The 27186-nt window shown below is 38.0% G+C and overlaps 1 protein-coding gene across 1 annotated transcript; it reads right to left on the bottom strand.

Moving 5' to 3' along the window:
• Positions 1-4428: 4428 nt before the first annotated feature.
• Positions 4429-26852, bottom strand: TIPRL (TOR signaling pathway regulator). Its single transcript, XM_017534087.2, has 7 exons — positions 26518-26852; positions 22204-22383; positions 21398-21497; positions 14696-14827; positions 10225-10320; positions 7537-7599; positions 4429-6616 (listed from the first exon to the last, which is right to left on the bottom strand). The coding sequence occupies exons 1-7, from the start codon at positions 26619-26621 to the stop codon at positions 6473-6475; spliced, it is 819 nt and encodes a 272-aa protein (XP_017389576.1). The 5' UTR covers positions 26622-26852; the 3' UTR covers positions 4429-6472.
• Between the last annotated feature and the right edge of the window lie 334 nt (positions 26853-27186).

Raw genomic sequence — 27186 nt, 5'->3', positions numbered from 1 at the left:
AAAAAAAAAAAAAAAAAAAAACTGACTGAAGGAATGTGGAAAGGAATAAAAGATTGTTGTTAAACTGTTTGTACAATAGTTTGCTTTACTGACCTCAAAAACACTAAAAATAGACTGGGCATGGTGGCCATGTCTGTATTCCCAGCACTTTGGGAAAATGGCTTGAGCCCAGGAGTTCTAGACCAACCTGGGCAACATAGGGAGAGTCATCTCTGCAAAATAGTTTTAAAAATTAGCCAGGCATGGTGGCAGGCCCCTGTAGTCCAAGCTACTTGCAAGGCTGAGGAGGAAGAATGGCTTGGACTCAGGAGGTCAAGGCTGCAGTAAGCCACGATCTCAGGGCAGTAAGCGCTGCACTCTATAGCCTGGGCAACAGAGTGGAAACAATCCAAATGGCCATCAGATGATGAATGGTAAATAAAATGTGACATACTCACACAATAAAAAAGAATGGAGCACCGACACATGCTACAACATGGATAAACCTTGAAAACATTGTATTAAGTGAAATAAATGTAGACCCCGAAAATTTGAGACAAGTCTCAGTTAAATTAGGAAGTTTATTTTGCCACGGTTGAGGATGAGCGCCTGTGACACAGCCTCAGAAAGTCCTGATGACATGTGCCCAAGGAGGCTGGGGCACAGCTTGGTTTTATACATTTCAGGGAGACATGAGACATCAAGCAATATATGTAAGAAGTGCATTGGTTTTCTCTGGAAAGGCAGGACACTGCAGGCAAAGACTGGAAGACTCAAGCCGGGAGGGGGCGTCCAGGTTGCAGATAGGTGAGAGACAAAGGTTGCATTCTTTTGAGTTTTTATTAGCCTTTCCAAAGGAAGGCAATCAGATACGCACTTATCTCAGTGAACACAGGGATAACTTTGAATAGAATGGGAGGCAGATTTGCCCTAAGCAGTTCCCAGCTTGAATTTTCCCTTTAGCTTAGAAATTTGGGGGGCCCAAGGTATTATCCTTTCACAGAAGCTAGACACAAAAGACTATATATTGTATGATTTCATTTATAGTAAATGTCTAGAATAGGCAAAACAGAAAGTAGATTAATGGTTGCCGAGGGGTAGAGGAGGGGAAATGGTAATAAGAGACTAATGGGGTGATTTAAATGTTCTGGAATTAGATGGTGGTAATGGTTGCATGCACAACTCTGAATATACTAAAAACCATTGAATTGTATGCTTTAATTGTATGGCATATGAATTCTATTGCAATAAAGCCATTTCAAAAATACTTAGAACAGTGCTCAGTATATATTACACAATCTATTATCTGTTGTAAAATGTAACAGGCATCCATCCACCCTTATCTTTCCCCAATTATCTGAGTCTGAACCCAGAATATGGGCTCCTGATTTAGCTACAGGTATATTTGCAGGTTGTGCAATTGGACCATTACAAGGTGATTCATTGTAACATTGTTTTTAATAGAAAAAGTTTGGAAACAACTTAAAAGTCCATGAATGAGGGAAGTGCTTGAATAAATTATGGTACATTCATTCACAAGGATATTAAGTAGTCATTAAACACAGAAGAATGAGGAAGGTTTAATAAATGTCTTCAGAAGGTTCTTTCTGATTGTGCCACACCATCCCTTGAAGGATCTTTGTAAACATGTCTGACTCATTTGTTGCCTGCATAACACAGTGTGGCTAACTGAAAAATGGTCCCCAAAAGATATCTTTGAAGGACCCTCAGTGTGCCACTCTGTGGATATTTGTAGGGGCAGCCAGGCCTCCCCTCTACTTCCAGTGGGTATTCTTGCCTTTTTTTCAGTCTTCCACATGAAGTAAATAAGTGAAATAGAAGCCCTAGCTGAACCAATCAGGACAGTGCCTCTTGGTTCTATTTTGGCATCACAGACCCTTTTGAGAGTATGACTGTCATGCAGCCTGTCTCCACCTGCCCCTGTGCAGAAAAGCGGCCCACACTACCAGGGGTGTTATATATGCCAGGACTTCCACCATGACTATGGACCCTTGGTTGAAAACCCCGGGTTTAGAGAAAAACATTCAGATACATACCACCAGCCTTATATCTCTCCAAGCCCTTAGATTGCTTTGTGTTGGTCAGGCTGGTCTCAAACTCTCAAGTGTTATTTCTTAAGGAATACATTTCATAGGGCTATAGCTGCCATAGACAGTGACTCCTCTCATGGATCTCAGCAAAGTCAATTGAAAACTTTCTGGAAAGGATTTACAATTCCAGATGCCAACTGGTGGAGCACTTGAGGTCAGGAGTTCAAGACCAGCCTGGTCAACATGGTGAAACCTGGTCTCTACTAAAAATACAAAAATTAGCTGGGCTTGGTGGCACATGCCTGTAACCCCAGATACTCAGGAGGCTGAGACAGGAGAATTGCTTGAACCCAGGAGGCGGTGGTTGCAGTGAGCTGAGATCGTGCCATTGCATTGCAGCTTGGGCAACAGAGGCTCTGTCTCAAAAAATAAATAAATAAAATAAAAAATATAAATAAAAGAACTTGACATCTCTCTTGCTCCTGCTCTTGTCACATGACACATCAGCTCCCCTTTCCTTCTGCCATAAGTAAAAACTTCCTGAGGTCTAACCAGAAGCAAATACTGGCACCATGTTTCTTGTACAATCTGCAGAACCATGAGCCAAAATAAACCTCTTGTCTGTAAATTATCCAGTCTCAGGTGTTCCTTTATAGCAATGCAAATAGACTAACACAGAGACCATTAATTTGGAAATTGTGTCAATGTAGACACCAGTTTGTAGGGGTTTGGGTTGTACTGATGTGGTTACTATCTTCAGTATACTACAGGCTTCACATTCTTCCAGTGGTTGACTGCTATTACCTTATACCTGTAGTGCACCTGGAGTACAGGACTTTTCTGAGTTCCACCTCAATTTTCAGGGATCCCTGTATGCCTACACCACAGAGAGAATCTATATTTACACTTTTGCTGAGTCCTCATCAACAGACTGGCATTCCTCGTTACTTAGTATTAGGCTCACAGCAAAGACAGTTTTTTGTCCTTGGCTAGCCTCAGTCTTAGGCAGGCTTTGTGTGACTGGCCCTCAGGGATGTGGCTTTCTCAACATTCCTGCACCATTTCCCAATAGTAGTCGAAATCTGTTTCAAATCTATTGTTAGTCTTGTGCAACAATTTCATGCCCATTCCCCATTAAGAGTAGACCTCTTTTTGTTATCCATGTGGCATCCTGGGTCCAGATTTTCTGCCCCTCTCCAAGGTCAATTTTTGCTTCTACTCCTCTAGCAGTAACATTGTTTTCCTGTGTCCTGAAGGCAGACTATTTCCTACCTCTCTCCCAAAAGCAGATGGATTTTGTCTACATTTCTACCCCAAATCAATGAATTTCTGCCTGGGCCCTGGGAATGATATGGATTGTTGCTCCTCCCCATAGCAGCCTAAGGCTATTGCATTATTCAAGAGAAGAGCTTGAAAGTAGGCAGCCTTTCGTGGCAGCCAACTACCTTCTGTTTGCTTAAACCACCTACTGAGACTTTCTGGTTCCCTGCCCTGCTTCAAGTTTTTCTTGAGTCCTGGTGTAGGCCCCTGGGAAAGAACTTGTGAATGTGTATGAAGTTCCCTTATTTGAGATTCTTGGCTATTCCAAACTGGTATGCTAGCCCACGTGAAGACTTTAAGAATATGTTAAAATTATTGCTAATGTTTTCTTACCTGCTTATATAAGGGCCATCTCTTTCTCTTGGGTTCTTCCCAAGGCTAAAGAGTCTGGATGGCCCACCTGTCCTTGTAGGGCTTATCACTCTTTGGGATTTGGTTTATTTGCCTTGTAATTTCAGTTCTTTGATATGCTTAAGAAAAGCTTTAATTTTATAGATGACCCAGACTTTTCTTCTTGTTAAAATGGGAATGACAGACTCTTGAGGTTTTCCACATCTTCTTCAGAAGCAGAACTCTGGCTACCTCTACTAAAGTTAGTTGATTTTCTGTTACTCTCTTAAGTCGATATCATTTCCATCACTGCACATGTTAAAATTAGTACTTTTTTACTCTGTTGCCTCCATTAGACTTTAAACCCACAAAAACATATACTACATCACTTCACTGTTGTAATCCATTATACCTAGCATCATATTGTACACATAGTACTCAAAACTAATACATATGACAGGTATTCATATTTTCAAAAACCAAAAACATGGACCCAACATACAGAAAATACTGTTAAAAACATCCATGGAAATGTTAAGGAACAGAGAGAGAGGAAGGGCAAGACCCCAAACTGGAAAATTATATTCTGAACCATCCATTAGGTTTTAAATTTATAACCTGCCTGGAGACTCTGTCTACAGTGTTGACTGAGTTCAAAACATAAGGCACAAATGAGAAAAGTATAACCCAAACCATACTTCTTTAATTAAGCTCTAAGAAAAACTCAAATAAATGAAATAGCAAAACATTGATCAGTAATTCCTTGTTTATTCTCCTCTTACAAAAAGACACTTGGGACAAATAAATATAAAATGGCATATTTCATATTTAGCAATGGGCAAATACACATTTTCTCGGTATTCTCCACAAGAATAAACCAATAAAATTTTCAGAGGCATACTCGTTCTACCCATCTTTTACCAGCTAAAAAAAAAAAAAAAAAGGCAATTATTTTAATTCCTTGTAATTTTTAACAATGAATTCTCAAAATAAGTAATCTAAGACTATTCAGGGACCAAGACATCTGGATAAACAAGTTTAAAAAAATGTGTACATACACACAAATACACACACACAAATATGATGTTGCCCAGAAACTCGAACTAATGAAAAACCTTGTAAGTTTTTCATTTAATATAGTTTACATGAATAGAGTCTGTTCTGTTCAAATCTGCAAGGCAAATAATATAAAACAGAAAGCTGAGCACAGTGTGTGTGTGTGTGTGTGTGTGTGTGTGTGTGTGTGTGTGTGTATTTTTCTGTCCTAAGAGAAGACATTAAATACAGGTATATTTAATACACAGTGAACATACCATGTGTTTTCTTAAAGCCAACAAAATCCTGATTTCCTATAGCTTGGAGGTGATACAAAAGGCAGACAAATACCAAATTTGTGACCAAATTTAGCTAACAAAATACACCCTGCCTATTGGCTCCAGCAATATACCAGAGTTTGAGCAATGACAAATACCCAAGTATATATGTTTTGTTAAAATTTATCTTCAGACTAATACCTGAAGAGTTTTGCTACTCCTTTAAATCAAATATTCTTACTTAATGATTTATCCATCAAATGGAAATATGTACAACATATTTCAAATCAGAAAAGGGGTGAATTTTCCCCCTGCCCTTCAAAAAATTATTTTTAAAAATCCACTTCAAGTAATTTATTTGGTGCTTTATAATCACTTTCCACTTCATGAAGACCATTTTTCTAGAAAGGCAGAAAAGAATATAAAATGACTAAGGGGTCATTATCAAAATAATCACATGGATTTGAAATTTACTTCTGTGTACTTCCTGTATTCCCTAAGACTTGTGCTAATTAATTACATTTTACTTCATCTCCTATGTTACAAATATGCACCTTAAAATAGAAAAACTGGCTTTTATATTTTAAAACCCCCTCCTCCTCATCTATCTCCTCAATATTTTAAGCAGAAAATTAATCTTGTTACTTTAAGGATTGATGTAGTAATATTTGCTAAAATCAATCCCTAATAAACCCTTTAGACTTTTTTGAACCAGCACCAAATTTAAGGGGTTTATTCACTCTGAGGTTGCATGAATGATAGAAATTAAAAATATCAGTATAAGTAGAACAACATTTAAGAAAGCACCTAAAGATGGAGGAAAGATAACTCTAACATCATACCTATCAGTGGTAAATCATATTCATGTTTCTATGCATATAATAAAGTCTCCAAAAATCTACATATTTTTGGTTCTGTTACTAATTTTTTTTTTTAATTTCAAAGCCAATTTAAAATTGGGGGAAAATAAATTTTTAAAATTTTGTGGGTGAAGAGCACTACACTATGAGACTAATTTCCTATGTGGCAAGTTACAACTCTCCAGAGGTGCAAATAAACATCAGAAAGCCCAAAGTGAAGAGCCAGTACACATCAACATGCACGATCAGGAATCCTATGAAAGTCACAAGGCATTAGGATTTGGTGATTTACATTAACCTCCTCATGGTAGAAGATAGTTCATGATAAATGCAGACTGTGCTCACTGCTCATGAGACACAATCACTACTGCTGAGGTCCCACTTTGTGATAATTTAGAAATCATCCAAATTTAACACCAGAAAATATAAATCTGGAATATGGATGTGAAGACACACAGTACAAATAGCAGTTGAGTGAAACCTGCCTGTAACCATCTTTATTTTGTTTTTCCTTTAAGGCTACAGAAAATCTGTACATAAACAAGGCAATTATCATAATAAAAATAACCCCTTACGAATAGTCAAGGTGTCCAGTCAGATTCCACAGTGAGCATATTATCTATTCCAATTGTGTACTTTCTTTTGAGTCTGCTGGGTTAGAATCAATTCTTTCTGGAAATATTAGCTTCTCACAAACTGCTTCCTTTATTGGTAAATACTGGGATATTTCATTAGGTTCCGTGAAGAGGGAAGGTGAAACATGCTAGGAAATACATAAATCATATCAGTTATTGTACTGACACTTCTTGAAAATGTTTTGGTTCAGGCATTCATAAAGCATAGAAATTTAAAAATCAGGTGCAACATATGCTTATATGGAGCACCATGAAATGCTCCTAAAAATAACAGGTATTTCTTGCCACCAAATCATTCAACTTTGTTACTAAATGATTTCAGCAAAGATCACAGGGTTGTATAATTTATAATGCTCCTACAAATGTCCTAAGAATTTAATACATCTTAATCCAACCCTATGTACCTGCTGCTTTTTTAACTTGAAAACACTAGTCTTCGGTTAGAGCCTAGCATCTAGTCTACAATAGAATCTAAGTAACTTTTCTGTTCCAAGTATATTTTATACCCACACAGAAATAAGTACTAAGGGTGAAAAAAAAATCAAGTTTATAGGAAGGTATCAATTTTTAAGTAACCCATTATAGAATCCTAAGTTCTAAGGAAGCTCTTCACAGGTCCCAGGGGAGTAAAACATAAAGAAAAATGACGCTGAAACAAACAAATCATGGTAGAGAATCACCACATTTTAGGAACAGAAAAAGAGACTGCGTAGAAAGAAAAAGGTGGCAGGGTGGTAGGTGGAAAGAACATCCATCACCAACCAGCTATGTGACTCTGAGTAAGTCACACTTCTAGGTTTCAATTTCTCCAGAACAAAATGTGAAAATAAGATTAGATGATGGCTTAAGTACCAAGCAGTTCTAAATGTTCTTGTATTTCAGCTAAGGTCAGAAAAGTTATGCTCCAATAGAATTTATCCTATAGAGCCCCATTAGCTGAATGAATGGGTTTAAGCATGTAAACTTGGGTGATTGGGGTTAGGGGGATACTCAAATTAAAATGAAACATTAAAATTCAACTTCTGAAAACTGAATTTGAAGTACTTACCATCAAATTAGAAATTTTGCTTTCTCGTGATGTATATTCTCGTAACATGTAGGTCTTGTCAGCCTATATTTAAAAATAAAGAAGTTGCAATAAATTAAATTATACTGATTTACAAAATCCTTTCTATTAAATAGACTGCCTACATTTTAGAACAGGTCTTCAAAACAGCATAAAGTCTAATGAGAACATCTTGTTCTACACTGAAATAACTCCTATTTAACTCATGTCAAGAATTATTATTTCTAATTTCTATAAATTATAACAATGGATACACATATGTAAACAGATTTAATAATTACCATGTAAGAGAAACACAGCAAATATTTTACTGTAAAAGAATATGTATATAAATAAAATATTCAAGAGATTTTAATATTACTTCAAGTTTGAAACATCTTTCCCTTAAGCTATCTTATCATTTATCTACATAATTGTGGCTACTTTTATGTTGCAAAAACATACTTTAAAATTTGTATTCTTTCCCATTCCACAAAGCTCTTACCAAATAGCTTTACTTAAAATCACCTTTTTTGTACTTCAGTTTTTCCCATTTAAGATTTTTGGTTAGGTTCTAGAACAGCAATTTATTTTAATTTACTTCTTGAAACACTTTTCAATGACAGAAAAGCCACAAAATTATACACCTTTAAGGTTTCAATCTCTTGTATTAATAAAAACAGATTAATAGTTCACTGTAGGAAAACAAATCAAATAACATAAAATAAAAAGTATAAATCATCAGTGATCACAGCTCATTAGTAACACTACCTTTAATACTTAGAAATCTCTACAGAGAATCTTATTTAATTAGATTCATACAGAAATCTCTACAGAGAATCTTATTTAACTAGATTCATACTTGCTTTTTAAAGTTCAACACTGAAATGGATATTTTTCCAAATAAGTTAAATATCAATCTCTGCAACCAATTTTAATAATTATATATTTTTCTACCATATGGACATAATGTAAATAATTTAATCACTGGCCATTAAGTTCCTTCTTTCCTTTCTCTCTGCTATTATAAACAACACTACTGTGAATATTCATGTACATTCAACTCTGAGTAATTGCCCTGTTAATATTTGTAGATTATTATATAAAAGAATAATTTTAGGATAAATTCCTAAAATTCAATATTGTTTAGTTAAAACAGTTATTTTTAACATTTAGGCCAGGTGGGGTGGCTCCTGCCTGCAATCCCAGCACTTTGGGAGGCTGAAGCAGGTGGATCACTTGAGGTCAGGAGCTTAAGACCAGCCTGGCCAATATAGCGAAACGCCATCGCTCCACTAAAAATTAAAAAAATTAGCTGGGTGTGGTAGCAGGCACCTGTAATCCCAGCTACTGGGGAGGCTGAGACATGAGAATCGCTTGTATCCAGAAAGCAGAGGTTGCAGTGAGCTGAGATCACACTACTGCACTCCAGCCTCGGTGACAGAGCAAGACTCCATCTCATAAATAAATAAATAAATAAGTCTATCACTGTCACCATGTTATTTCAAGAAAAAAAAAAAAACCATCCCTAAGTGAAGGATTTAGAAAACATCAATCCAATCCTATCCTACTACTTTCAAATTCCAGTTGTGCCACTACTAACTGTATAACTTAGGTATGTTTCTTCTTTTTTCTTTTCTTTGAGACAGGGTCTTGCTTTGTCACTGCAGCCTCAATCTCACCAGCTCAAGCGATCTTCCCACCTCAGCGTCTCAAGTAGCAGCTAGGACTACAGGTCCACGACACCATGCCTGGCTAATTGTTTATTTTTTGTAGAGATGGGGGTCTCACTATGTTGCCCAGGCTAGTCTCAAAGTCCTGTGCTCAAATGATCCTCCCACCACAGCCTCCCAAAGTTTTAGGATTACAGGCATTAGCCACCACACCTGGCTATCTAAGCTATTTAATCCTTCTTTGCCTTGGTTATGTCAAGATAAAACAGAGATAACATCAACATTGATTTCATAGGGTTGTTATTAGACTTAACTATTACTGTAACTACTGCAACTAACACTGGAGGTAGTCTCTTCTCTAATTCCTCATTCTATATAATAAATTTTATGTTAAAAATTCATTCAGAAATTAAACCCTCCTCCTTTTATTTAAACACTTCTGCCTCCCGGGTTCAAGCAACTCTCCTGCCTCAGCCTCCTGAGTTGCTGGGATTACAGGCACCCACCACCATGCCCAGCTAATTTTTTGTATTTTTAGTAGAGATGGAGTTTCACCATGTTGGCCAGGCTGGCCTCAAACTCCTGATCTCAGGTGAACTACCCACCTCGGGCTCCCAAGGTGCTGTGATTACAGGTGTGAGCCACCGCACCCAGTCTTAGCCTGATTAAAATATTAATGTGCTTCCTGTACATTAATGTACATCAGGACATTATATAAACAACATATACTATAAACAAAGGTAAGAGTTAAAGGACAGTTTTCTTAAACATGGATTAAGTACATATAAAATTTTTTCAAAAAACCCCTTCCTAACTAGGGAGTGTCTTTTAGAACACATTTTGAGTCGCCAGAACATTTGTTTTGATGATAGCCTGCAGCCAACAATGAATGTGAAACGCTCAGATTTAAAAGTTAGAAAGACTGCTATATTATAGATTAATTTCAAATTCTCTGACAATGAAACAACACAGACAAGCCCAGTATCAATTAGTATATTCATTAAATAAGACTAAATACCTCATGGTAAAGTCTCGTGTCATTCATTCTGATAAGTACCCCATCAATTCTCAAGAAAAACCTCAATAGCAGGAAAAAGCTAGAAGGCATTACTCTCTGGAAAAAAAAAGGTACATTAATATTTTAATAAAAAGTAAATGTTTTATTACTTTGCTGAAAGAAAAATTAAAAAAAAAAAAAAACATGAAACACTGGAATAAGGCTGAATTCACAGTTTATAAAAATCTCTCAACTAGAAGCTGTCCTAGCCTCCAAACCTTGTGCAAACTATTTAACATCATGGTTTCAGTTTCCTAAAATATTTTTTCTAGGTAAAAAGATATTTAGGTTTAAAAGACTTAAAAACATACCCAAGTAATATAAAAATTATAATGTTTATTCAAAAAAATGGTGAGTACTGATAGTTAATGTGAACACCAATAAAACCAAAATGAAAGAACAACCTAGTTGTTTGTCACTACGCATTTATTCACTTTACATAAAACAAAGCAACATACCTTACACAGAATGCTCTAATTCACTGCAACCAATTAGGCATCATGTCATATTGCTAAAGACCTGGTTTATCAGAACACCGTAACTAACGTGTTCTTAACATCTTTCATCTGTGGCACATCTACAAATTCGTCTGCTCTCCAAGTGTAACTACTAAAGATAGGCAGAATCAGTGGAGAAAGTATGAAGATGGGTCCTGGTGACAGGGAGGGAGGGGCTGAATGGAATGTGAGGCATTTGGGTCTTTAAAATGAATATGCTTAGCCAAGCATGGTGGCTCACATCTATAATCCCAGCAGTTTGGAAGGCTGAGATGGCAAGATCACTTGAGCCCAGTAGTTCAAGACCAGCCTGGGCAACAGAGTCAGACCCCATCTCTACAAAAAACTAGCAAGGCATGGTGGCACAAGCCTGTAGTCCTAGCTACATGAGAGGCTAACCTGCGAGAATGGCTTGAGCCTAGGAGGTCAAGGCTGCAGTGAGCCATGACAGTGCCACTGCACTCTAGCCTGGGCAACAGAACAAGACCCTGTCCCAAAATAATTAATTAATTAATTAATATGCTTGGCCATTTGCTGAATAAATATTTATTGTCTATGAACACCAAGTTCTTACTATAGTAAGTCTTGGATTTATATAAATGAAAAGACAGAATTCCAATGCTCAAAAAGGTTATCAGCCAGGGAAACAGTCAAAACAGATGTGGTAGCTGCTATAATAGAGGTATGCACAAAGCTCAATAAGCATTTGAGAAAGAAGTACCTAAGTCTGCTGAAGAACATCAGATAAGACAAGGCTTGAGCTGATCACGGAAAGCACAGCTGGAGATGAGAAGGAGAATTTCAGAAAGGGGAACTGCATATACATAAAGCACTGATGCATGAAACAGTAACATGTACACAGGGAACTGCCTATAATCCTATATACGCACAGGGCTACACTAATGATGAAAGAAGAATCACAGGATAACTCAGTAATGATAGTGACTTAACTGCCTGGAGGGTCGCCAGCCACAAGCCAAACTCTTTCCTGCTTTAGGACCATTACAAACCCTCTTCCCTTACCTGGAGTATTCTCCTAATGTTCACTTGTCCTTCACATTTCAGTACAAATGTCACTTCCACAGAGGGGCCTTTCTTGCCATTCCAAATCACAATAGATTTCTCTTAGTATTCTCTCTCACAGTACTCCATTATGAATGAACAGATTTGTAACTATCTTCATTTATGTTTCCACTTGACTCTAGACTCCATAATGGTGGAAATATCTGCTTTGTTCATCACCACATCTGTATTGCTTAGAAAAGTACCTACCATACAGCAGGTGCTCATTAACCATTTCCAGATAAAACTGATGCTACAAGATATTACTATCTTTGCTGGAGAAAAGGCTCTGAGGCACACTGTATTCTGATGGGGTTATCACCAACAGACTTAAAAACAAGACTTACAGTAAGGAAAGCTGTAGAAATAACCTGACTTATGACAACTTGATGTCACAACAAATTGGGAAGCACATCATTATTACCTGACATTACTATACGGTGATATATGTAATTTATGGAAAGACTGACTTGCAACGCTTCTTCAAATTTCAAATTAATTACTAACAGTCACACTGGACATAACACAGGCAGTAAAATGAAGTATCATTTCAGCATGGCAGTGGAGAGAGTAGGAATTAGGAGACCAGAGTTCTAGTGCCAATACAATAGCATATTTTAGAGCAGTAGTTCTTCCCCAGGGAACGTTTAGGAATTTGTGAGGGTATTTTTTGTTGTCACACCAATAAGCAACCAATTGCATTAGTTAGTGAATAAGGACCAGAATGACAGATCTGGGATGCACAGGACAACCCTATATAACAAAGTCCAGTCCTGCATCCCACAAAACTTGCAATATCTTACCAGGCATTCACAGAGGTGAAAAAACCTACTTATAATGATCTGACTTTAGGACCTAATTCTACTTTACATAGATTTAAAAAAAAAAAAAATGAAGTGAGTTATCCAGAAGGGCAACTATTTTCCAAATCAAGGAAAGATTATATACTTTTTTTTTATTTAGAACTTCACTAAGAGTTGTTCACCATTTTGGAAAATTGTGTTATTTGAGTCACTGATTGATACCTTACATCTCTGTCAGCCTACATTTGTTGCTGTCACATTTAGGGTGACTCAGTATGCAAATATAAGTACCTGACAGCTTCATTATATCTTTAGTGCAGTCATATTACGCAATTAAATATTACAATATATTTTATTCTAAACCAATTTCCTTTAATTTTATAATTAGGATAGTTGATTGCTACAAAGTAGGCGGATTAAATCATCTACAAATTTCACTACAGGGTAGTAATATCTATGAATTAATACTTCAGCTTAAAGTAGTTGGTTAAAAAAATGCTCTTCAGTTTGAGACTATGTACTCTTGTACACACATATTTATACACATATTCTCGAGCAAATCCTTCATCCACAAAACCACATGTGCATCCCAAATACCAACCCACTTACAGACATGATATATATCACCCCCTTGGATACAAATGTACACCCAGGTATGCAAACCCATAATGAACGTTTAGCATAGTCAATTCAGTAGGTGGGTAGACAAGTGGAAAGATACAAGACTATATGAGTTGGAGAATGTATAAATCTAACCAAAAAAAGTAAATTTAGTTATAAGTGAGCAAGGGAGAAAAGCATCTAAAAACAACTATCAAATGATAGAATAATGATATAAGATGATACAAAGAAGATTTCACAATTAGTTTCATGACCTTAGACCCGTCTACCCACCTACTTAAGCTATCTTTTAGGGCTTTGTCTATGAAATATGGAGGCTACGTAAAAGGATTCTCTAAAAATTCATTACAATTCAAAATCCTATGATTCCACTGAAAAAACTAATTTTATTTGAATTGTATTTTATTTTTAGAGATAAGGTCCTATTGTCTCCCAAGCTGGAGTACAGTGGCACCATCATAGCTCACTGCAGCCTTAAGCTCCTGGACTCAAGCAATCCTCCTGCCTCTGCCTCCTAAGTAGCTAATACTTGACTTTAAAACAAATTTGTTGCTGCTTTTGTATTATTTTCATTCTTTAAACCACAGCATCCACAATCATTATGCTCCAAGAACAATGTTTGATGTTAGGGTCTCTGTCTTTGCTTCTAAAGACCTCCTCCCCCACGCCCTTTTTCTTTTGTGAATTCAATGGATGGGACAGGCCCACTTTCCCTTAACAAAGATGGCGACAGCGGCGCTGTCTTTGACAGATCTCATGACAAATGCTAAAACTGAGACTTTTTTAAAAAGGAATATGCAAAAGAGATATTTAACTCTGCTTAAGGGAGTTGTGAAGGGCCTTACAGAAAAGGTGATATTTTAGCTGGGACTTAAAGAATGAGGCATTTAGTAAAATGTTTCAGTTGAGTTTTTTCTGAAAGTATTAGAAACCCAATTGTAATCTAGTAGTAAACAAATATGAATAACCACTAGTGGTATATTTATTATTCCTTTTAAGCATGCTTCACCAATAACATTGTTAATGGAAGTAGTTTGTCCTCTACTGATGGAATACAAAAGGAGAAGGAAATTTATACTTGTTATTTCTGTTTTCTACTTCTATGTGAAAATTGAAGTGGCAGTTTAATAATGCACTGAAATTATAACACATGGGTCATTTTAATCAAAATATGAAAATTAAGCCACAGTTAACATTTGAGTTAAATAATAAACAAATAAACTACAAAGTGACCAAGCACATCTATTAAAAATGCTTTGCTAAAATAGTTTTAAGAATACACTAAGCTTTTATAAAGTTTATAATAGATAATAAGATATACTCTAGATCCAAGTGAATTTGTACATGACATCATGTTAAATTCAGTGTTTTTCAAAGTGAGTCATATTTTTGCCCGATGTTAAGAATGGAAGAAAAATATTAATTTTAAACAAAAATAATAATACTCACAATCTTCACACTCAGGCTTGAAACTCCATGATCATGAAGTTCATCCTCAAAAAGGAGAACTTCTTCAAAAAACTTAATCTGTTCTCTTGCTTTCAATTTTTCTGTATCTATATGATCTGTTGTAGGTACAACCTAAAAGAAAAAATTTTAAGGACAAGCAAATTTTAAAAAAAGTTAAGGAGCTACGGAAACACAGGAAAGTTACTTTTTCTTTTGTTTCTGGGTTTTTTTTTCCAATCAGTCTTTTCTGCATAGCCACAGCACATAGTTCTAAATTTGGGTGTCATTAGTAGATATAAAAGATCAGAATATAGCTTGACTCTGAAAAACTGAAGATACTACAGAGGCCCATTATTATAGCTTCACAAAAAAATAGAGTAAAAATTCATTATGTTTCATACAAGTCATATTAAAATCAACTTCTGTTGTGACTATGAGAAAATTAATCAACTAAATATCAATCAGTATGATGAACTATTACTGTCATAGAAGGTCATAGAAGTTTTGTGCTGTGAAAGCCACTTTTAGGACATTCATATGGAACTTAAAAAATATTTTTCCAACAGAATGTTAGATATTTGCTCAATCTAACTCTCCAAAACCTACAGCAAAATAAAGTGCTTTAAATAGTGATGTTAACAAGAACTTATAGAGAAATTCTGAAACTCCTAGCATTGCAAAGGGCTTTGAGTGAAGTTGGCAATTTTTCAATACATTATTTTGTAGCTCTAAGACACAGGCACACACATAAACCAACAAAAGCATCAACAATCCCAAGGCAGATTATATCAGCAGCTCATTAAACCCAAGTGTCTTCTAATAGCAGCACCCAAGTATGAAATGTGATACCATTTTCTACCACATCCAATTTCACTACAAAATGTTCAGCTGTTTTATTCTTTGACAGGTTTACCATAAACAAACGCAAGAATGCTTGTCAAACCAGAGACATTTAGTAAATGGTAGCTTTACCTAACTGTCATGATTAGGTCATTTCTTTGACTCATGGACAGCATTAGCAGATGGAGAGTAATTTGAGATAACTAGATAAGAATCAGAAGAAAACAACAAAGGATGTTTACAAGACTGCACAGATATTGGGAGGAAATCTAAGGGAATATTAAGTGATGTAGGAGGAAAAGACACCATGAAAAGAAAGTGGAAGTTTATATAATTCCCAGGAGGTAAAAAAATGTCCATAATTCTTCCATGGTCACTTACAGATAACACTTAGCCCTAAGCAGTTTTATTTCTAACTGTGTATAGAGCAGGTATAAGGCCACTTCTGAGGTGAAAATTGGGAGAGGAAGGGAGTTGGATTGTAGGGGCAGGCCATACAACCAGTCCCCTGCATCACACATATGTTTATGATTTAGTTAAACAAAAGGTGGTCTGCCAACCAGGACTGCCTAAGGTTACACAACTTAAGTTAGGGTTAAATACACACACTTGTAAATTCTTTCCTTTTTATTTGGCTTTAGTTCTTATCACACACTTGTAAATTCCTTCCTTTTTATTTGGCTTTAGTTCTTACCATTTTTAAGATACTCCTGAATCCCCCAAAAATAATCATTATCTGAATTTTCTCTTTAGTAAATTGCTTCATTAATGTTTCACATATGCCTTTGGTCAGTGATTGGTCAAAATGAATCTGTCAGTTTTTCCATTTACGTACTTGTTCTTATAAAATGTTTGTGGCCAAGCGTGGTAGATTACACCTGTAATTCTAGCACTTTGGGAGGCCGAAGAGGGTGGGTCACCTGAGGTCTGGAGTTCGAGACCAGCTTGGCCAAAACAGTGAATCCTCGTCTCTACTAAAAGTACAAAAATTAGCTGGGTGTGATGGCAGGCGCCTGTAATCTCAGCTACTTGGGAGGTTGTGGCAGGAGAATCACTTGAACCCAGGAGAAGGAGGTTGCAGTGAGCCAAGATGGTGCCATTGCACTCCAGCCTGGGTGACAAGAGCAAAACTCCATCTCAAGAAATACATGTTTGAAAGAGAAAGTCAAAAAACAAAGCATAAGTTAGGGATATCATATTTATTTATGCTATTGTCTCCATTTGCAAGGCTAAGTATGTACAAAACTTTATGCTTTTCAGCTCTCTCTCTTCCTCAACTCCACATATCTCTTCTCTGAACCCAGGCATCTAATAAAAATAAAAATAAATAAGAACCAGCTAAATATAAAACATATGGAACACTATTGGCAGAAAAAGTAATCTAGATAAACCCTCTTGCTGAAGACAATTTAAAAAGCTGGCTGAAAAAAAACCAAAAACTTCCTAAAAGCATCAAATGGCCAAGGCAGTATGGAGTTACTAGGCTGAGATCTGGAAAAAGACTGGAGCCCAGAAAAGTAAGCCTTACTTGGCAGGCTTTTGCCCTGAGGCATAGCACTGGCGGATCCAGAGAAGCTGCTGGGCTCTGCTAGCTTTTTGGGCCATCATTGCTCATTAAGGGAAAGGACCCGAGAGAATTTCCTGCTTCCTACCAAATTGGAGATGACACCCTAAAGAGCTATAGTGACTTCAGAGGTTTTTTGTCTTTTTTTTTTTTTTTTTTTTTTTTTTTTTTTTTTTTTTTTTTTTTTTTTTTTTTTTTTTTAAAAGCCTGCTTTGTCTTTGTTGAAAAGAAAGATTAACAAGCCTTAAAGAGGTTTGTGGAGGGGGGTTGTTTTTTGTTTTTGTTATTTTGTTTTTTTTTTGAGACAAAATCTTACTCTGTTGCCCAGGGTGGAATACGGTGGCACCATTTCAGCTCATTGCAACCTCCGCCTCCTCAGCTCAAGCAATTCTTGTGCCTCAGCCTCCCAAGTAGCTGGGAGTATAGGCACGTGCCACCAAGCTCAGCTAATTTTTTGTGTGTGTTTTTAGTAGAGATAGGGTTTTGCTATGTTGGTCAGGCTGGTCTCGAACTGCTGACCTCAAGTGATCCGCTTGCCTCATCCTCCCAAAGTGTTGGGACTCAGTGTAAGCCACTGCACCCAGCCTCAGAGCTTCTTATCTGCAGGCCCAGTACCCCTCAATCTCTGGTCCTAGACCAAGGCAGGCAAACTAAGACCTGTAGGTCAAATCTGCCCTTTCACCTATTTTTTTGGGCTGCAAGCTACTAATGACAAAATAATTGGAGGAAAAAAAATCAAAAGATTTCATGACACATAAAAATCATATGAAATTCAAATTTCACTGTCCATAAATAAATGTTTTATTAAAACACATCCATGCCCATTCAGTTATATATTGCCTATAAGTGATTTAGACTATGACAGCACAAGCCCACAATGCCTAAAATATTTACATCTGATTCTTTACAGAAGTTTGCAGACCTCTGTCCTTTACTATGACTACTCTCCAGTGCCTGTCAGAACTAAAGAAAAATCCTCTCTGAAGGAAAACATCATCATCCTAGGACTGAAACAAAAAAAAGAGGTAAAGTAGAAGCCTAGACGTCATAACCCAGAACCTACAGAAATAAAAGACACTAGGGATTCCAGAGATGATTGAAATTATTAGGTCTTAGTCCATTTGGGCTACTATTTAATATAATATACCATAGACAATATATCTACTTTTATTCTTGGTTGCAATATTAACTTAGGTTCCCTAATACTTGATATATTATCATAGTAACAGCTGCCATTTATTAAGATCTTACTGTAAAACACACACTGTTTTGAGACAGGGTCTTGCTGTATTGCCCAGGCTAGAGTACAGTGGCACAATCACAGCTCACTGCAGCCTTGTCTTACTGGGCTCAAGTGATTCTCCCATCTCAGCCTCCTGAGTAGCTGGGACTACAGACACGTGCCACCAGACTCAGCCAATTTTTCCATTTTTTGTAGAGATGGGGTTTCACCATGTTGCCCAGGCTGGTCTTGAACTCCTGAGCTCAAGTGATCCAACTCAGCCTCTCAAAGTGTTGGGACTACAGGCATGAGGCACCACACCCAGCCTACATACATAATCTTATTTCTTACTTCACAACTAGTATTACCCAAGTTTAACAAAGTGACTGAAACGAGGCTTATTAAGACTAAATTACTTTTCCATGTTGGCAAATGATGGTGCTGGGATTTTGAACCCAGGTGTGTGTTCTGCCAAACCCTGAGCTCATTCTACCAGTGAGTGGGTAATCACATTGACATTTATCAGCAACACCTCAGAACAAATCACATTATAGGCTGAAGTATCAATAGGAGAGTAATGAACAAATGCTTTTTGCCTTCTACTATTCTCACACTTCCTGTTTCTATGGTTCTCACTTAGTCACAGCTAATGCTGCTTTATAACCTCCAGGAGGCTTTTCCTAAGTCAGTCCACAAAGTAAGTCATTGTCATTATTGTATGGGTTTAAAACAAGTTCCCATTTCCTCACTCCTGGCAATGAAATATCAAATGCTCTCTGCAAAGTTTTTCAATCAGAAGAGAGGGGGGAGGAGAACACTAATCTATGAAGTATTATAAGGGACTGAAATAACCTTGCTCTCCCATTAGACTATAAAGGAGGAATTTTCATCTGCTCTGCTATATCCAAGGCTCCTAAGATTAATGCCTGGCATAGAGCAAGAGCTCAAGAAATATCTGTTGAATGAATGAATGAGTTTTTTCCTGGAAGCACAATAAAATAGTTAAAGCTTGGAATGTAGTAATGGCAGAAACAGGAGATAAGAATCATTAAGTTCCTGCTGTGAATTTCTATCTTCCTGAGACCTCTAAAAATTTCTTCAGAGAAAAGGAGCCCATACACAACACTATTTTCTCAACATTTCTGCCTAAGCATCAACATATGATATCAGGTTTCTTTTTTTTGAGACAGAGTCTCACTCTGAAGCCCAGGCTTGAGTGCAGTGACATGATCTTGGCTCAATGCAACTCTGCCTCTTCAAGCAATTCTCCTGCCTCAGCCTCCCGAGTCTCCAACTCCTGACCTCAGGTGATCTGCCTGCCTCAGTCTCCCAAACTGCTGGGATTACAGGTGTGAGTCACCACACCTAGCTGACAAAGGGTTTCCAATAGCTACTTTTAATATAAATATTTCAGGTTACACAGAAATAAATTAATAGTCTGTGATATTTAGAGGCATTTAAATTAAACCAAATTTGCTTTATTTGTTGTTGTTTTTTTTTGAGATGGAGCCTTGCTCTGTTGCACAGGCTGGGGTGCAGAAGTGCGATCTCAGATCACTGCAACCTCCACCTCCTGGGTTCAAGTGATTCTCCTGCTTCAGCCTCCCAATTAGCTGGGATTACAGGCACATGCCATCATGTCTGGCTAATTTTTGCACTTTCAGTAGAGGTGGGGTTTCTCTGTTAGCCAAGCTGGTCTCAAACTCCTGACCTCAAGTGATCTGCCCGCCTTGGCCTTCCGAAGTGCTGGGATTACAGGTGTGAGCCACTGCGCCAGGCCCAAATTTGCTTCATTTTAGTCATACTATAAGATTTCAAAATACAGCTACGTTCTCAGTATAAGATCTTCCAATTCCATAGTCCTAGGGTTATTTACCACGAATCTCTACTGTTTTTTTTTTTTTTTGAGAAGAAGTCTCACTCTGTCACTCAGGCTGGAGTGCACTGCTATCTCCACCTCCTGGGTTCAAGCGATTCTCCTGCCTCAGCCTCCCAAGTAGCTGGGACTACAGACATGCTCCACCACAGCTGGCTAATTTTTGTATTTTTAGCAGAGATGGGGTTTCATCATGTTGGCCAGGCTAGTCTCGAACTCCTAACCTCATGATCCACCCACCTCAGCCTCCCAAAGTGCTGGGATTACAGGCGTGAGCCACTGCGCCCAGCTATCTTTTTTTTTTCTTTTTGAGATGGAGTCTCACTCTATCACCCAGGCTGGAGTGCAGTGGCACGATCTCTGCTCACTGCAACCTCCACCTCCCGGGTTCAAGCGATTCTCCTACCTCAGCTTCCTGAGTGTCTGGGATTACAGGCACGCACCACGATGCCTGGCTAATTTTTGTATTTTTAGTAGCGACGGGGTTTCACCATGTTGGTCAGGCTGGTCTTGAACTCCTGACCTATGATCTGCCCGCCTCAGCCTCCAAAAGTGCTGAGATTACAGGTGTGAACTACCATGCCTGGCCTTAATCACTTCTTAGCAGGGGTTACATGGACAGGACTATACTAATATGGAGCTTTAGAATTTATTGAGAACTTCCCATAAATTATTTCATATCAAAACTCTGCTCTGAGGTAGATATTTCTGTTTACCCAATTTATTGATAAAACTGAGACTCAGACAGATTAAGTAACTTGCCTAAAATCATTTCAGGTTCATACTTAGGGCAAGCAGGGTGTAAACCTACTTTGTCTAACCAAAAGTTCTTTTTGCCCATTTATTTGTTCATCTATAAACTTGTAAGTTACTAGCTAGCAGGTTCTGTCTAAATTACCTAATACATTGCCAAGGCCAGAAATACATTTTAATGTTTCTTAATAATGATAATAATAACATTAAGGCAGTCTACCATTGCTATCAACTATACTTTTAAAAATCAATTGTTCCACTAAGGCCTTCTTTTATTTTCTGCTGATAAATCAACAAGCAAAAACCCCTCACATTAGGTTCTGAGGGATGCCACAACAGAAAACAAGGACGACAAAAGTAGTAGCAAAAAATAGCCTGTTACTAGAAAGTTCTAGTGCTGAGAGTGTCCAAGATAATGACTCATAAAAGAAAAAAAGTAAGATTTACCTTTAACTTAAGAGATTCTCCAAGTAAGGTTCCCTTATAATCTGTTGTATAGGTCCAATCGTATGGTTTAATAACCTCTTTGGAGTGTTCACCCTCCGTCCTCAAATGCCAAAACGAGAAGGATCAGATTCAGTGATGCAGAATAGAGATTATCTGTATTTATATATTACATCAAATTATATTCTACAATATAAAATATCCTACTAAATATATACACTTGTTATAATTCACCAGTGGAAGGTTTTTCTTACAGTTTTTCTGCACATTTATTATAATTTAACTTGTCATGTACTGATGTAGCCTTTCCAATTAGTCTGTATACTGCCTGAGGACATGGTTTAAAGGTTTATATTTCATTGTATCATCTACAGTACTTAGTACATAATAGGCACAAAGTAAATAATTGCTGATTTAACTATCAAAGAAAATATATGTTGTCTTAATTTCAATGCTTCCCAAGTAGGATATTTATTAAGCATATCCTAAGTAAACATTTTTCTTAAAAAACAGGAACATTAAGAATTGCCTACTGCCTCTTCAGTAAGGAACACTGAAGACTTGAAAAAGTACATAGCTCAGCTCAGCTGTAATTCACTTTAACAGTTATTCAAGCAGTGGGGTAATTAACTTCCATTTTTATGTCTGAGAAAAATGAATTCTAGAATGATACAACTCTTAAGTTTAATAATTATACCAGCCCTTCATTCTAATAACACACAGGTATCACTACTGAATATTTTTTCAACTCTTTTCTTTTTGTTTAACCTAATTACCTTTTTTGTTTAATCTAATGACCGGATTCTCACCTGCTTTCTTGCCACTCTTCAGCACAGGCTACTTTAAGCATTCCCTGGTAGTTGTTTACACATCTTAATGCATCTGTAGCATTGAACTCAATTCCAAAGCCAGAGCCATGCTGGATTCTTAAAACGTTGTCTCCAAACATCATTTCAGGGAGAGATGGCATATGTAATTCATCGGCTAATCTATACATAACCAAAAGTCAGGTAAGATTAGTTTATATCGCTGCTGGCATTTTTGTCTTTTCCACCCAACATAATTCTTCCTACATTACTGAATGAGTTACATAGCACTCATTCTATAAAATGTCACAAAGTCTATAAAATGCTTTCATTATCCATTCTTTCACCATCATGTTATGGCACTGTACTAGGTAGTGGGCTGAATAAGATAAATAAATATACAAATACATACATAATATAATAGCTTATTATATTACTATACTATATAGCACATAGATATTACTATAATATATATCATGAGGGTATGAAGATAGCAAATCAATTAAAGATACAGTCCCTTGTAAAAAAATATTTTTTCCACTAAAATTCTCAATTGTTATAAGTTTCAAAAAGTGGTGATGAAAAAAGCAAAAGCACCTGACACAGATGAGGGAAGCCACCACCTGCCTGTACAGAATTTGAGAAGGATTTCATCAATTTATATTTCACCCTAGGGCAACAATCAAGCAAAAAATCACAGGAATTTGATAAAATTTATACACTTTGACCCAAAGTATCAGCTTTGGGATATCTGAATTTGATAAAATTTATACACTTTGACCCAAAGTATCAGCTTTGGGATATCTGTACTAAAGAATAATCCCAACTACAGAAAAACTCTACACACATTAATACTTGTAATGGCTTTAATAGTGAAAAAGAAATACTCTGAATGTTTCATTATAAAGCAATAAATGATTATGTAAACCAAAGTATATCCATATGATGAAATATTATGGAACCATTACAAATGTTTAAAGAGAGAATATAATAATATGGAAAATGCTTATGATAAAATAGTAAGAAAAAACCCAGACACACACTGCGTATTTATTACATCTGTATGTGTATGTATGTGTGCATATATCAGTGATCTAACTTTTTGAGGTTCAGGTCTTCAGGATGATACCTAACAACGTTAACTTTCATCAAAATTTTAAGTAAAATTTCTTCTTTGTTATTAGGAGATGAAAATACTAAATACTTGAAAGATTAAATATGATAAACTGTAATTAGAATATATATTCCATAAGATGCCATAAAATAAGTTTTAACTTGAATAATGCATACCAAATGTGAAATAATATGTGAGTCTCTGGGTTCTACCCAATATATCTGGAAAAATCTGCCAGTCCTATAAAATATTCCACTTATATATGTAAAAGAATTACTGTTACTAATTTACATTCCTTCAATGTTCTAAATATAGAGTTTCTTAAACATAGGACAAAATGTCCTATTTCTAACATCAAGCTTCCCTCTTAAAAACAGGTATAACCAGTTATAAGAAGAGACGACAGGAAGCTCCTGCGGTTTGAAGATGCCTTAAATAATCATTAAAGGGAGCTGCTTTAATCCGATATTTTACCTAGTCAATTTATTTAGCACCTGAGAGGTTTTTACAACCTATGGTAATGCATCACAGAAAAATTTAGGATTCATGAAGATAAGTCTTTTTTTTGCGGGAGGCAGGGAAGAGAGAGAACCAGGGTCTCACTCTATCACCCAGGCTGGAGTGCAATGGCACAATCTCAGCTCACTGCAACCTCCACCTCCCAGGTTCAAGTGATTCTTGTGCCTCAACCTCCCAAGCAGCTGGGATAACAGGCATTCGCCACTACTCCTGGATAATGTTTTTTGTATTTCTAGTAGAGACAGGGTTTCACTATGTTGCCCAGGATGGTCTTGAACTCCTGACCTCAGGTGATCCATCCACCTTGGCCCTCCCAAAATGCTGGGATTACAGGCATGAGCCACCACACCCACCCTCAGGCAAATTTATTTTTTAAGTAACACATAAGGAGATCATAGATATGGAATTTTATTCCCTTAAAATTCTCCATGAATACAGCCATCTCTTGGAGAATCTGTAAGTAAATTACATGGGGTCCTCAGTTTGAAGCTGACTGCTTTATATGTAGTATAATTATATATTGTATTATATTGGTGCAAAAGTAATTGCGGCTTTGCAATTAAAACCCACCATTACTTTTGCACCAATCAACAATTTGTCACAGAAAGTTATATGGAGAGGCGGCCGGGTGTGGTGGGTCATGCCTGTAATCCCAGCACTTCGGGTGGCCGAAGGCGGGTGGATCACCTGAGATCCGGAGTTGGAGACCAGCCTGACCAACGTGGTGAAACCCCATCTCTATTAAAAATACAAAATTAGCCGGGCGTGATGACACATGCCTGTAATCCCAGGTACTTGGAAGGATGGGCAGGAGAACTGCTTGAACCCGGGAGGCGGGGGTTGCAGTGAGCCGAGATCATGCCACTGCACTCCAGCCTGGGCAACAAGGGCGAAACTCCATAAAAAAAAAAAAAAAAAGGAAGACAGACAGACAGATAAATAGATAGATAGATAGATAGATAGATAGATAGATAGATAGATGAAATTAAAAATAAATAAAAAATAAAAATACAAAAATTAGCCCGGTGTGGTGGCACGCGCCTGTAGTCCCAGCTGCTGGGAATGCTAAGGCAAGAGAATCACTGGAACCTGGAAGGCGGAGGTTGCAGTGAGCTGAGATTGCACCACTGCACTCCAGCCTGGGCAACAGAGTGAGACTCTGTCTCAAAAAATAAAAATAAAAAATAAATAAAAGTTATAACTCTAGGGGCAGAGAGCATTTGTCAGTGGCTGTCCCTTGGGGAAAAAAAAAAAGTTATACACACACACACACAAAGAAAGTTACATGGAGAGGAAAAACTAAAAAGAGCAATTCAATTTGTGGTGGGATGATGGGAAATGTTTTCCTTTCTTTTTTGTATTTTCCTAATTTTTTTCAGTGAGTCCACTAGAATATTTCCTAAACCCATAGATGTCATCTTTTTTGCGCTCCAAGATAAATATATCCAACAGCCTACTAACATCTTCACTTTATGACTTATACCCACCTCACATTTCAATAAACTAAAATCATCCTCTATCCAACACCCAGCCCCCATCTGCTCCTCCTCCTCCTGCGCTTCTCATCTTGTTAAAAGGCAATAATATACATGCAACAATCCAAGCCAGAGATCTTGTCCTCAGCATAGACTCTTGCTTTTTTACTTCTTTCTCCTCCCATCAAATGGCCATCCCAGTGATTTAATCTTCTAAAACCTCTCTTCTGTCTTACTAACTGGTCTCCTTCCCATCCCTGCAGACCTGCAATCCAGCCTCAACATGGCCTCCGGAGAAATCTTTCAAAGCATACAGCTGATAATGCAGCTCCTTTGGATAAAATTACACCCAGTGGTTGTCAGATAAAATTGAAAACTCCTTAACCTGGCATAAACATTCCCTCAGTATCTTGATTCCCCTGGGGCCTACCTCCCATTTCTCACAACATCCCCTATGTTACCTCACGCTCCAATCACACGGACATAGCTCTTTAAACACATTATAGCTTTCACTCTGGGTTTACATGCATCCCCTGATTGCCCTAAATTTTGTCGAGATTCAGCCCAGGCATCAAAAACGCATCACGACTCACTCTGCCTGACCTAGTGGCATGCACCTGTCCACCGCCCCAGGCAACGATTTTATCAAGATTCAGTTCAGGCATCCCAATTTCCCAGATGCTTCCAGCCCATAAAAGACCTGAAATCACTCCGTATATACATCTTCATTGCATTTATTTACCCTGTATATAATTGTCTCTCTCACGCCACTGTGAATTGAGGCACACGTTGTCTTTTACGTTTCCTATCTCAAGCGCCTGGCACAGCACCTGGTGTGCTAGAAAACAAACTTACACATCATTCCCGTCATTAACCCCTAAGAAAACAGGCGACAGCCACCCAGAAAGAAAGGTGGCGCAGGCTAAGGCAGGAGGAGACGTTTGGTGAGGGGAAAGTCCACCACAACAGTCACACTCTACTCAAACCCAGGCGGAATGACAGCTCACGAAATCAGCGCCTGGCGATCCCCAACCAAAAGGTGCGGAAGTGTGACTGGATTATTAATCGAAGTTGTCAATCAAAGGTCGGGTCCGGAGGGACCTAACCTCCGCCTCAGGGGAAAGGGGAGGGGCTGCATGGAGTTCTCCCAGCCTCCCGCCCCAGGCCAGCAACTGGCCCGCGCCCAGACCCCGAGCCCCGAAGCCTCACTTCTCCACATCCGCCGACTTCATGATGTGGGTCTTGGACGCCGTCAGCTTCCAGGGCCCGAAGCAGAAATCCCGGTGGCTACTCTGGAAGCCGTGGATCATCATGGCTGAGGCAGGACCCACAGTGGCCACAAGGAATAGGCTGGAGCAGCGGCGGCGGCGGCGGACACCGGTTCCTCCGCCTCCCTCCGGTCCAGCCTCCTGTGCTTTCGAGCCGTTACCATGCCCGGCCCCGCCCCCTGCCGGCCGACCCGGACGCGGGCTCTACTTTCCGCCGCCTTCTCCGCCCCTTTGCTTTTTGCTTCCGGGACAAGTTGCCCCTGTTGCGTGACCCACGTCTTACGTTACGACGCTCTGGATAAAAAGAGGAGACCGCCTAAGGGGCGGGACTTCGGTTGCAGAAGGTGTGGTCAGGGACTCACCACCTTCTTGAACTCATTTGGTGACGTCATCTAGAAGGATTTTAGGGACTGCTAGGGAAAGGGGACGACGGCTCTAACTTGATCTTTAGAGGCCTCAAAGCAGTGCAGTTAGTTCGAGTGCTAGTGAATTGTGTTACAGAGGAAATGCCCAACATTTTTCTGTTTTGAAGTCAAAAAAAGAAGTAATAATCCCTCAGAGTTTTAGGAAATACAGCACCAACAAGATTTAGAAGTGGCCATCTAGCCAC

This window comes from Cebus imitator, unplaced genomic scaffold, assembly GCF_001604975.1.
Source record: "Cebus imitator isolate Cc_AM_T3 unplaced genomic scaffold, Cebus_imitator-1.0 Scaffold84, whole genome shotgun sequence".
Classification (NCBI taxonomy): domain Eukaryota; kingdom Metazoa; phylum Chordata; class Mammalia; order Primates; family Cebidae; genus Cebus; species Cebus imitator.
This window is presented reverse-complemented; position numbering and strand designations above follow the sequence as displayed.